This window comes from Schistocerca cancellata, chromosome 8 (assembly GCF_023864275.1).
Source record: "Schistocerca cancellata isolate TAMUIC-IGC-003103 chromosome 8, iqSchCanc2.1, whole genome shotgun sequence".
Classification (NCBI taxonomy): Eukaryota; Metazoa; Arthropoda; class Insecta; order Orthoptera; family Acrididae; genus Schistocerca; species Schistocerca cancellata.
This window is the reverse complement of record NC_064633.1, coordinates 226,194,349-226,208,699: the sequence shown is the minus strand read 5'-3', so window position 1 is coordinate 226,208,699 and position 14,351 is coordinate 226,194,349. Positions and strand designations below refer to the sequence as shown.

Genomic DNA, 14,351 nt, shown 5'->3' with positions numbered 1-14,351 from the left:
GGTCACCGATTTAGTATTGGAGGGCAGTGTGGAGGGTAAAAATCGTAGAGGGAGACCAAGAGATGAATACACTAAACAGATTCAGAAGGATGTAGGTTACAGTAAGTACTGGGAGATGAAGAAGCTTGCACAGGATATAGTAGCATGGAGAGCTGCATCAAACCAGTCTCTGGACTGAAGACAACAACAACAACAACAACATATATATATATAAACACACACACACACACACACACACACACAGAGAGAGAGAGAAACTCACAAATTTTTGAGAGCGACTGCTTCATGCATCAGTACAATACTACACATGAAGCAAGTTACCACAGAACCCACAAACTAAAACTATACGAAAACAGTCCTCGCTATATGGATATAAAATCTGTAAATAAAATCATGAAAGGGAAGTGTGACCCAATCTAAGAAATACTGAAGAAGATCAGGAAAAATATTTGAAAAGTAAATGCTATTACAGTGTAGAAAATTTCTTGAATGATGACCATGTAATATAGTACCCAAATAAAAAACAGTAACATCATATGTACTATAACCACAGATTACTTTTTCATGATAACTGTCTATAGTAATATCTGTCTTAGACTAATGTTATTAGTCTGAACGTAGTTTTATAATGGACAAGTCATGTATGCTACAATCTTTGACTGTTTGAGGCACGTTATGTGATATAAAAATTTTCATTTGATTTGACTGACGCTCTCGTTGCTGACAGTCTTATCCTTGATGAAGTTGCATTTACTCCAAATGACTGTGGCAAGTGGTTTTGATTCTGTCACCAACTCATGTTGAAAATGGCTGTGTTGTCATCAGCCAAAATACTGGAACAAGAAATAATTTTGTTCTGGATGCACACCCAAACGATTTTGGAACATTACTGTTATCAGTTAGTGTAGCACATGGAACCCACTTATATCACTGGTTTCTCTGTGTTTACATCTTTCATGATATGTTTCTCATACCAAAGGATTTTCCTTTATATTGAGATTACATGGAATGGAATTGCTCAATCAACGTTTATTTTAAAGTAAGGTATTAATGGAAACAGTGGAACATTTAAGTCCAGGCTGGAAACACAAGAGGTCAGTCTTGATTGCTAATGTTAAGCTGCAACATAAAGACATGCAGGAGGCCAGCGACCATTACATAAATGCTTAGCACATCTTATCACGGCTTTATTAAGTCACTAAAATCAACAGATCACCTTTTTTTAAGAACTATACTTCATGACGTGTTTTGGGAGTAGTCCATCATCAGAACATTTGTTAAATGAAACATAACTGCCATTAAAGTATACATGACATTATGAATAAAAATGTTTAAAAGCATTCACAATAGTTCAAAGAGCATAAAAATACCATAAGACATAGTACTGTGTCACATAATTATATTTCCAATATCAGAGTTCAACTGATGGCGGGCTGCCATTTCAAAAACTAACTACAAATGCATGCCCATGCCCCAGTTGTTACAGCTGTGTGGCTGTGGTGACCTTGAATGTATATATTAAAAGTAGATGGGCAAATTAATAACAAAAACAGTATTACACAAAACATGAAGGTAACACAAAAAACACCTAAACAAAATTAAAAACAACAGTCAAATGAGTATAAAAAAAAAAGTCATGTGTTCCATTTGAGAGCTGATGGGTGATGGGAAGGGATGCAGGGAGGGGAGGACCGGGGGGGAGATCAGCAGGGCAATAATCACAAAACCCACAAACCAACTATAGCTCATGTGGTCCAGAACCAATGATACACACCATTTTTGAATCTCACATTACACAAGAAATAATCACCCTAAGTTCTATAGGAAATGCACATAAACCAGAACTGGGAGAATGAGAGAGGTAGCATTAGTTATGGGGAGAATTATGTTTACTGACTTATGGGGCTACTGTTCTAACAAAATTTACAATACAATGAAACACTGAAATTGTCAGGTAGCACATATGAATTTACAAATGTCTTAAAAAGTGCTATCTCCAGAATGAATTACAGAAGGTAGAAGATGAGGTACTGTTGGAAGTACAGCTGTGAGGACAGGTGGTGAGTCGTGCTTGGATAGCTCAGTCAGCAGAGCACTTGCCCACATGAAAGGCAAAGTCCCAAGTTTTAGTTTTGGTCCAGCACACAATCTTACACTGCAAGCAAGTTTAATGTTAAGCATACAATGAAATACAAAGTTGATAGTACGGTAGCACCATATGTGAATAAAGATATTCCCCATACCTGGTGCCTCCCCTACTCCTTTTCCCCATTCTGGTTTATGTTTATTTCTTATTTATACACTTTTGACTACAGTGTTTTAAATTTTATTTATAGGTGTTTGCTCCTATTATCTTTACATTACTAGTAGGACTATTTTACTATTAATTTATCCATTTACTTTTATTGTAAGCATTTAACACAATTACAGCTATATGACTATTCCATCTGTTGCATTTATTTGTAGTTAGAAATGATATATCATTAACACGTGATGTGGCTATATAATTTATTTTTAATTGTATGACCAGTTTCAGAGATAATTTTCCAGTACAAGTTTTGTTTTGATACCACACATGTAAAAACTGTGAACAATATTATGAAAAGTGTGGTTTTCTACTCAGCATAATGATGACATGTTGAGTTGTTGACACACTGAAAAGACTGCTACACATTGATCTTTCGACCAAAGGCTACTTCAGAAAGGAAACACACACACATTCAAACAAGCAGCCACACCTCATACACATTACTGCTATCTCTGGCTGCTCCAGCCAGAGAGAAAACAGAGATAGTTGTCTTGTAAATTAGGTGTGTTTGCTTGTGTGAATGTGAGTGTGTATTTCCTTTATAAAGAAGGCTTTGGCCTGAAGCTCAATGTGTGACAGCCTTTTTGTGCCTGTCCGCAAGTCAATATGTCATCTTTCTAGAGAGTAGCAAGCTATCCTTTCTTTCTCATCCCGTCTGGTAAGTCTCCTGACCTGGGCTTCTAGGTGACTTTTCTGAACTGACTCTTTTTCCTAAATCTCTCCAGTCCTCTTCCGTCACCCCCCTTCCTTCCCCTTCAACTCTTCTAGTAGAAGAAGGAGCCACTGGCTCCAAAAGCTTGTAAAAGTTACATCCTTTTGTGTGTATGTTCCCCAGCTGCCACTTGGTGAGAAGATTTTTTATCTATCCATTTGCATTACACTATCCTTTTCATAGTATTGTTGATATTCCAACCTAGACTTTCCACTGTTTCATGTAAAAACTATGTCATTTATGCACCATACAGGTCATATTTCACATTCATTAGTAAACATAACTACTATTTACTGGGCAGTGTTATTATTGCTGGTGATTGCACTGCATGTTATTTTGTGTGCACAGTCACTTCATGTGCCTGTCACTGTTATTTGTGCCAATGTGAAATTCAACCTACACTGTGACTGCAATTAATGGTTGTGTGAGTTTTCTTCTGTATGTGCTTGAAAAGGAATAGATGTGCATCTCTTTACCTGTCTAAACGGAGAAACTAAGAAGTAGATATCCTCAGAAGTATAGCTTTCAGCCATTAAGGCCTTTATCAGCAACAGACACACAAACTTACACACACACACACACACACTCATGCAAACACAACTTGCACACATGTCTGCAGTCTCAGACAACTGAAACCACCACGGCAGTATGGTTTCAGTTGTCTGAGGCAGTGTGGTTTCAGTTGTCTGAGACTGCAGACATGTGTGCAAGTTGCATTTGCGTGAGTGTGTGTGCATGCGAGTGTGTCTATTGCTGACAAGGGCCTTAATGGCCGAAAGCTATAATTGTGTGGATCTTTTGTTGTGCCTACCGCAACTCAGCATCTCTGCTATATGATGTGTAGCAACTTGCCTCTCTAATGTTGTTACATCCTGGATTTTCCAGCATTTGGGGTGCACATCATTAAAACAAAGGTGTTTTTCGTTGTGGCAGGATCTTTTCAGGAAATTTCAATTACCAATTCCTTCCTCAGAATGCGAAAATATTTTGTCAGCATCAACCTACATATGCAGAAACAATCATCGTAATAAAATATGGGAAATCAGAGCTTGCATGGAAAGATATAGGTGTTCATATTTTCGGGGTGCTATTTGAGATTGGATTTATAGGGAATGATTGTGAAAGTGGTTTGATGAACCCTCTGCCAGATACTTAAGTGTGATTTGCAGTGTCCATGTTGATGTAGATGAATGCAACAAGAATGACAGGTAAGGGGAATGTCAAAATGTTACTTTACAAATAGCCCTTGTATATAGATGCAACACCTGCTATTAGCAAAAATTTGGACTGGATAGTGTTCTTTGACAAACTGGTTGTACAATTAAAAATAAGTTATACAGTAGCTTCACATATTACAATATGTCATTTCTAAGATTTATCAACACTATGGAACACAATCCACAAAAACTAATTGTAGTTAGTTTTTGAAAGAGCAGTCCACCATCAGCAGATCTCTGATATCAAGAATATGATTATAATTTGATATAATACTATTATTAAGATGTTTTATATGGTCTGTAAAGTTAATTGTGAATGTTTTCAAATACTTTTACTCTTGATGCCATGCATAAATTGAGCTTGTACTTGCACAGAAATTACATTTCATTTCACAGATGTTCTGATGATGGACTGTACCAAAATGTGACACCAAATACAATTTTTAACAATGTGTGATCTGTTGATTTTAGTGACCTAACAAAGCAGTGATATAAAATGTACTCAGAGTAGTTTGATAATGGTATAAGCCACTTTGAATACTAACCTCCACAGACTGTTCTGTTCACGCCAAATAAAACTCTTGTAGTGATACACAATTTTTTAAAACAAGGACGTTTTCACTCAGATAGATTAAAACAATATAAATGTTCAAACAAATTCACATAACTCCTAAAAGCAATGGTCTCTGGCATTATTCTTGAATGACACTGGTTATCACTTCTATTGGTAAGTGAGTTGGTTTCTGTGTACAGAACACATTATGAATGAAATTCCTTTAAATTAATAAAAGGAAAAGAAAAATTCCTATCACATACAAACCTAAGTCAATACTACCCTAACTACAGAAATTGTGAGTACTAAGATCTATTTTTGTGCTCAAGATATTGGTACCTTTGGTTAGCACATTTTCTGTTAACTCAAAAGTAATCTCACTTACATAATAATAATGGAAATTCTTGCTTGGTGCAATACATAAAATAAGGTAAAGACAACCACTCACTTAAAACAAATCAAAGTGTGGATCACACAAACACATAAAAAAACTACGATTCTCACTAGCTTTTGAGCACTAGTTCTTTTTGTAGCAATAGTACACACATTCATGTACACTCAGGCGCGCGCACACACACTCACACATACACACACACACTTGCTTTAAGTAAGTTGTTGCCTTATCCTTATTTTACATAGAAATCTCACTTACAGTTTTTCATAGAAAAAATTGGGTTACATGGGTTTTTCAGAGAAAACATGGTGCATTCTGAAATGAACTCATTGATATATGCTGAGATAAAGTACTGTGAACTCTTTAAAATCTTGTGTACAATAATCCCTAGTTTTCTTGTAGAATCCCTTGCAGCACACTGTGCTAAATTTCGAAAAATAATACTTAGTGTGTATTCAGTTCTTCAAAATAGACATTGATTTTTAAAAAATAATTTCAGAAACTGTTCTGTTTAGTTACGACAAGTATACTATGGGTTAACCTATAACTGATCTTATAGCATTGTTTTGCATTTATTCCTCCAGTAAAGTTTGTTCTGAGTGGTCTCTCAGGCAGTATCATCATACTATCAGTTTGCTACTAACTAATTTCATGTATTTTGTGGTTTTTCAGCAACAATTTTTAAAATCAAGAGGAATTAAATTCATTTCTGGTGGTGTTCATAAGTAAAATTATTATACATTGCATGCTGATCAGCTACGAAGAGAGAAAGAAGAGAATAGACAAGAAACATAATTAAAAAGTAATGGAGAATACAGGAATGTTGAAGAACTACAACTGACGATGTACTACACTAATAATCTATGATTACCAATTTTACATACACAAGGTTTGCTTAAAAAGAAATCAAACTTTTGGTATAACACCTTTATTGCTTATTGTAATCCACTTTAAGCACTGTCCTCCTCAAAATAGTTCCCTCTACTGGTGACACACCATTCCCATCACTTCTTCCACTTTTAGAAAACCTCCTGGAGTGCATTTTCTGGGTTGGTGCACAGATCTCTTTTTGCATCACCCTGGATCTCCTACGTAGGTTGGAACAACTTCCTTTCAATGTGGTTTTAATTTTGGGAAGCAAGAAAAAGTCTGCTGGGGCTACATCCAGAGAATACAATGAATAAGGAACAACAGAAATGTGATGTTTTGCAAGACAGCTGGAGACAAGGAATGATGTGTGAGCCAATGCATTGTCATAATGTAACATTCAAGTCTGGTTTTCTCCCAATTCAGGCCTCTTCCTGTTCACAGCATCCCCCATGCGAGTTTGGATTCAACACCAACTTCTCCAACAGTTAAATGATGATTTCTGTAAATCATAGCATGAACTCTCTTGAACTGATCATCATCTGTTGATGTGGAAGGTCGTTCAGGATCATCACCGACCGACATTCTGCCACGGTGAAAATGCTTAAGCCACTCATACCACTGAGTGTGACTCTACAGTCCTTCCCACATGATTTCTAAGCAAGCTGATGTAGCAAAATTTCACTTATACCTTGTTCTTCAAGCTCCCTGATTGCCAATTTGACACTAATCTGACGAGCTACTTTTGTACATGCTCACTTCATCAGCTGTAGCTCTCTTACTAATTCTCAGAGCTAAAATCAGCAAATGGCAGTTTGTTGTCTAAACCGACTTCTGTGTGCCCTTAATAGTTGCAGTGCACTCCTTCTACTGCTTGCATGCTATTTCAAAAGTTCGGTTTCTTTTTGAACACACCTCATACTTCTTGCTGATTTTCCGTTAAAATACTTCCACATGGTAGAGCACAAAAACCACTTAAGTGAGGTTCAATTTAAACTGAGCAGCATAAAATGTGTCATTTTAATATGATTACTTTCAGTTAACTACATCTTCAGTAAAAAGAGATGTATCCAGGCCAGGCATATCGTTTATGGTAAATGAGTCACATAAAAGAAAAACAGCAAAATATGTCAATGTTCTTCATAACGATCAACACAATTGCAGATCGATTTGTAAATGAAATCATTTCTGATTGATCAAATACACATAATACCACAGGTATAGCCTATAAAACCTTCACAATTAAATGTGTAAATTTTATGTAAAATGTATGCCACATTGCAACAAGTAAAAATTAAATTTAAAAAGTCCCAATAAGGTAATAATACAGTCTTTTCATAAAACCATCCATTGTGGCACTGAGAGACAACTAAATCAGACAAAGGAGATCAAAGAACTGATCACATTGCAGAATCATTCTCATATTTCAAAAACTATTTAGGAAAGTTCGAAGTTCTGAATGAATGTATTTGGTAATTGTTGCAAGTGAATAAGTGTGTTCTGTTAGTTGCCAAATAAATACAATTCTTTACCAACTGTTCACTTATGGAACTGATAAATTATTAGCTCAAGGTTCTGTATTTTGCTATTTAACAACTTCGTCACAATGAATGCCTCTCTGATGAACCCTATCGCTACTTTAAACAAATATCATTTTTTAGCCACTGTAGTTATGCCTACATATGACCTGAATATGACACATCAAACTATATTCACTCGGGCAAAATTAAATACACTATCACTACAAAGACCGAATTCTATACTGACAGTAAAAGCACTTCTCATAAGTATTTCATCCAAAGTGTGAGCACTACTGGTAAATTAAATTTTATTACAAAGTTTGATCTTACACTCCTTGTGCATTTTTATTATTTTCAGGAGCCATGGCAAAACATAGACTGTCTGGGGATGGAACAAGACCTTACAGTCAATTTGGCCATTGTGGACAGAAAAACTATTGTCTTGGAAGAGAAAGCCGAGTGTTTCATGCACAGAAACACAAAACAGTAACTAGAAACATATATGATTATTGGCAATTTCATAGTTTCATGCACTTTGGAAAGACATACACAATAAAGTACAGAACAATTATTCAGAAGAGAAAAGGGGATGCTTGAAGGTATCCATGCAGATTTCTGTCTGCCTGGAAATCATTAAGACGCCGTACTTCTGTAGATAAGTAAAAATAATAAAGTCTAGTTTGATACTCACCGCGCTCACCTTCCGCACCTTGCCATTAGGCCCTATTGTACGACCCCGATGTTCACTAAGTGAATCTCCACCTTCACTACGAATGCTCATTTTTTCCTTGTTGTTATCATCGTTGCCTTTCTCTTGACCTACAAAGAGCTCATAGCTGTGACATGAAAAATCAGATGGTGACTTGACGACATTGGCTGCAGCTTGAGCTGCTGCTGCTGATACTCTTGCTGCTTCCCGTGCTGCCTGCCTATTTTCTCTTGCTTGGGCTGCCTCTTCTGCTTCCTTTAAACAGTATTAATAATTATATATTCTGTTTCCTTATTGTCTGAAAACTACACAATAAACATAGTTATGCCATTATCTGCAAATTTCTATATGTACACAACATGGGTACACCCAATGTCTGTCTGATCTAAACAACACAAAATATAAATAATTATATTCAATATTAAATTAATTTGCATTCTTCATGAAGTATTATCAGTTGTCTGTAATGCACAGCCTGATAAGACAAGTGAAGCACCCAGAATGGGAGGAAGAATCAAAATTAAACTTCACAAGCTGAGAAAGTTCTCGGTGTTATTGAAGTGATTACAAAATCAAGACAAATTTACAAAAAGCTTGGCAGTATGAATCCACTTATCACTATGAAATTTTACTCCTTCTGGGCTGGACATGTACAGTGATTGAGCTGACAAAGGAGTCATACAGCTGAGGCAAGCTGGTCCTCACTTGTTGCAAATGGTCTTTGATATCCTGTATGCTGTCACTGGGACATTGTTTACAACCGAGCTTGTACCACATATGTTCTCTTAGGGACTTATCTCAGGATCTTGCAGACCACAGGAGCACCTAAACATCATGCAGACAGTTCACAAGGGCACTTGCCATGTGTGGGCAAGCATTCTTCTGTTGAAAAATGGCACCACAATATTGTTGAATGAGAAGCAACACATGACAACACATGAAGTTCATGATGTACTGTTGCGCCCTCCACCATCTGTGACTTGAAGTTATAGTCGACGGTTTCCCACACCACGACAACAGGAGTAACTCTGTTGTGTCTCTCTAAAACTTTGGTAGAAAGGGACATTTACCTAGGTCGCTGACCCAGGTCACTGCCATACATTCTTCCCAGACATGGTACCTCTCCAAATGCAGCCATTTGTGTCATGGTGTTAATGGAAACCTGCACATGGGATGGAAGCTCACTAGTACAGCTGATGCTAGTCTCAGACCAATGGTGTGGGATGACACAGAATAATGTCCCAGAAAGTTAATTACTTGTTCTCAGATAGCAGGTGCAGAAGTGAATGGGTTACAACAGGCATGGGGCACAATATAGTGATCCATCTTCGCAGTAAGCAGACGTGATCAAGTGGGACTTTGATTATGACTGCCACTGTCACATCCCAATGCCCAAAAAATATGGATATTGCTTGATTTCACAAGCCAGTCATATGGAGACCAACAGTGAGACACCTTTTGAACTCTATCAGGTGCTGATACCATTGTCTCATATAACTGTGTGACATCTCTGTGCTCTTCAGAGAGGTCACTCAACATCTGATACTCTTTGCATCCTTACATACCTGGTAACAGCACTAGAGATGAAAAAACTAATGTACTCTGGTGGCCATTCTACCTGTCACAGAGAACTGTAACTCTATAATCATCTACGTAATAATGTGTCCACATATGAAGTTACAATGAGTTCTGACCATGTCTTCAGGGTGCTTCACTCTTTTTGACAGGCAGTGTACATGATATGGCTTTCTTAATAATAAATAATTCTGAATTGATTAGATACAAATTATGTAGGTATGTCTCTAACAAACACACACACACACACACACACACACACACACACACACATACACATTTCACGTCTTGTATTACATGTAATTGAAGATGTTCCAGAAATAAAATAAGTGATATATCTATAGCAAACACTTAAAAGGACTTTTGTTTTGTTGGAAGTACAGTTCCCACATAGTAAAGATGCACTAGAAAATTAACAGGAGACAAACACAATGATGTGGAAATCAAAATTGCTTAATCTCAAGCTGTGAGATCAGGAGCTTTTTATGGCTGCTGGCCAAGTTATTGAAAATGTGTGTTCCTGAATAATGCACACCTTTCTGTATAAGAGGAAGGATTTAAAGTCACTTACTCTTGTACAAAAAGGTGTGCATTATTCAGGAACTCACACGTTCAGCATCCTGGAGGACCTCCTCACTACGGGTCAATTGGAATTGGTGCTTGCAAAGGTGACAATTAAACCATGTCCATTCACTCTGAGATACCAGGTAATTTTACAACACATAAATCCACCACTGGAAAAATGGGCTAAGAATTCAGAACCACTGAGGGTTATATGAAGAACATCATTGAATGAACATAACATAGTCTTTGATTCAGCTGGGATACAGGATCAGATCTGTTGCTCTTTGACTGCTGTCTCATTAGAGGGAAACTTACTGACAGATCTGATCTGAAATGTCAGTAACAACATATGGCTGAAAGACTCTATTACACCCTCAGCATTTTATAACCAGTATCTATCTTAAGGGAGTTTATTTTTCAAAACAAAGGTGATATTGCTATGGCTCAAATTATAAACTGTCTCACTGGTTTTGCAACTTCTGAATATTTCTGACAGTCACTGTAATATAGTACCACAAAAGCAAGACTGTAGAGTGAGTACACAGTAATGTCAGGCTGTATATGAGGCCTTTCTTACTGCTGTAATACATTGGTTTAAAAACATTTAACAGTTAATCTGACAGTTCCTACAAACACAGGATGTCAGAAGCAAAATTACAGTCTTGGATGGTATACCTTACTAAACTGACATGTGGCATCAAAATGAGAGCTCAAGCAATTCTCTTCCAGAAGCATGGAAGATGTGTTAACAAGCTTTCACTACTAGTGCTTGGAAATTCTGCAACAAAGCATCAAAATACACTTCTAACTGGAAAGTATTACACTAACATGGACTCTGAATTTTATTTTTAATGTTCAATAATTAGCAAAAGTGAATAGCAAATTCACTGTGCACAAATTACAGTCCACAAGACTGTTACACATGTTTCAGCAAGACATCCTCCTTTGACAGTGACAAGCAACATTGACTACACTGAGATACATATTTGCACAATGACCAGTTCCTAAGCAATTATATTACACAACTTGGGGAGGATGATTCCTGTTCACTGATTTGACTGCTTGGGGAAAGAGCCCAATGTGTATTAAAGGTTTCATCCTTCACAAGGTGGCCATTTATCAAATACAAAGCTAATCATTAATAAATTCACAAATACGTATCTCCTTTGTGAAAACAGAAATTAATGTTAGACGATGTGACAAAGAACCTTACAGCCACCAGATTGTGTTCAATTTACCAACCCATATACTGTCACTGGCACAGCTTTTGTTGGGCCCTTCCGTCTCTGAGTCATAAAGTTGTTACAGACTTCTTGTTACATTCTATTTTTCACATATGCAGCAAAAGCGTTCTTCAATTCGAGCTCATATCTGATATGACCACAGACAAATTTTTGGCAATAATCTAAAGATTGTCTGTGAAGAGAGAACTATCAAATGCCATTTACTCTGACATTGTGATTTCATTTCCAGTACTGATTATAGAGTTAAAAGAAACTATACAGACTGAGTAAATGGTCGTCCCTCTTGAGACGAGTAGGGAGGATATACATGGTAGTAATCGTTCTTGCGAGTAATGCTGAGTGTCATTTTCAGGCCTGACTGTGAAAATGATGAGCAGTCACCTTATTAAAATATTTTTCAATGTCCACAACAATGTCCAACATTACTCCAAAGAAACTTTCCAGCAGTAACAACAATGGGAAACTTTCCATTTGAGATTATTGATTTGAGAATTGCATTATCTTTGTAGCCTAATACCTTTGCCTCTACTAGACTGCAACAAATCAGATACAACTGTACATGATGTCTCGTTATTTAGTTCACAACAAGAATTACCTTCTTCAGCATCCTCAACAAATTACAGTAAATATGGTATACAATCAGAGACAGTGAGACATAATCTATTATGCACAATCAGTGTGGCTTTGAGAAAGGTTGTGGGACCACAGATTCTATCTATACAACTCGCTTGCTTATTGAGGAACACTGTGAGAAGTATAAGCATCTTCACTGGAAATGGTTTTTGAGTGAGTACTATGGTTTACACTCCGAGAGTATGAAGTACCTTAAGAACGAATTGAATGGGTCCAGCTGATCTATCACAATCCCAAAAGCAAGTACTTTCTGCTGCTGGAATATCAGATGATTCTCCATTTCTTAGGTGTCCACGAGGGATCTTCTCTTTCTTCCCTTCTGTTCATCATAATACGAGGGTGGTTTGAAAAATTCTCGGAACAGAATAGAAAAAAAGTATTTACATCACTGAAACATTTTTTTAAATTTTTCAATGTAGCCTCCTTGTAGATTAATGCACTTGGTCCAACAATGTTCCAGTGCCTTGATCTCATCTCGAAAATGAGCTTCCTCCAGGCCCGCAAAATAGTTGACAACTCCAGCTATCAATTCTTTGTTTGAAGTAAATCTTCATCAAAAAAGAAAAATTTTCAGTTTTGGGAAGACATGGAAGTCTGACGGAGCCATATCAGGTGAATAAGGCTGGTGTGGCAACGTCTAATTTTGCCATGGTGAAGACATGTGTGGGCACGCGTCAAGAGTTGTGGCACCCATCTTGCAGATAATTTTTTCATTTCTAATTCTTCAGTTAAAACGTGACATCTGGCAAGCGTGAGCAATTTCACGCACTTTCAATCGGTGATCCTCCATGACCATTTTGTGCATTTTTTGTGATGATTTCTGGAGTAGTGACACATCTTCACATCTTGGATGACTACTGTGTGGATCATCATCTCAGCTCTCCCGACCAAATTTAAATTCATTTTTCTACCTGACAACAGTTGAATATGAAGGAGCAGAGTCCCCCCAATGTGTTCTGGAAATCAGCATGAATGTCCTTTGCTTTCATACCTTTGTTTATAAAGAACTTAATCAGTGCTCGAATCTCGAATTTTTCCACCTTCGCAAATTACTATGCAGGAACAACAACAGAACCACATCACCACCACAGCTTTCTTCCAAGATCACTGATGTAGCACGTGTTTATAGGCAACAGTCCAATGAATATCATGTAAACAACTCGTTGCGCTAGCGCTGACCCTCCGTGGCGATTCCGAGAACTTAACAAACCATCCTCGTAATGGTCACAGTCATCAGAGATCTTCAGAAATTAGCAACTTGGACCCTGCCGTGCAATGATGATCTTCTACTGGCTACTGAAGACAAGAATCACCTCCAACAACAAGCCCAAGCATGAGAGAATCACAACTGGTGCAATAATGCAGACACAATTAAGATTAACAATATAGATGTGCCAAAGACAAACTCCTCAAAAACTGTTGCTGATGGGTCAGTTGTTCCTGAAATCACAAACTGCTTTAGCAATGCAGGGCTTAAATGGTGAGCTAAGACTGATGTGTTCTGTGATAAGAAGATCTTGGACCAACTCAAGTCGAAAATACACCACTCCGAAATTTACCCAGTTGCCTTGAACAGAGCAGGAAGTTGGCCCACAACAAAAGAAGCAGAACTATTATTTGCTGCAATGAATATCAAAATGCTTCAGTGGACATCTGGCCCAATATTTCATGATCATATGACGAATGAGAAAATACACAGGCCATATGGAATGATATCTATTGATGAGAAGATGAGAAAATGTTATCTACAGTGGTATGGACATGTACTTTGAGCAGATCATGGTACAATAGTAAAATATAAGTTTTTCTAGAAAGTCAATGCTAAATGACCTATTGGGAGAATGAGGCAATGTTGGCTTGTATCCTCCATATAAACCTCAAGATAGTGTGCCTCATTATTGACCAAACACAGGATAGTGTCAAGTGGAGACAGAGTGCCAAAGATTGGACCAAACTACACTGCAGGAAAAATGGTGAGTCTGAAGAGCAATCCATTATGGATAACCGATCAGTCAATAGCTAGCAAATGTGGTTTACTGCAGTGTATATGCATTT

General features: G+C 37.3%; 1 protein-coding gene across 1 annotated transcript in view; it reads right to left on the bottom strand.

The window, feature by feature from the left end:
- LOC126095773 (sodium channel protein para) overlaps positions 1–14,351 on the bottom strand; it is a 923,047-nt gene that overhangs the window by 698,820 nt on the left and 209,876 nt on the right. Inside the window, exon 10 of the mRNA XM_049910580.1 lies at positions 8,263–8,535. Coding sequence (XP_049766537.1) covers positions 8,263–8,535 — 273 coding nt within the window. The remainder of the gene's footprint in view (positions 1–8,262; positions 8,536–14,351) is intronic.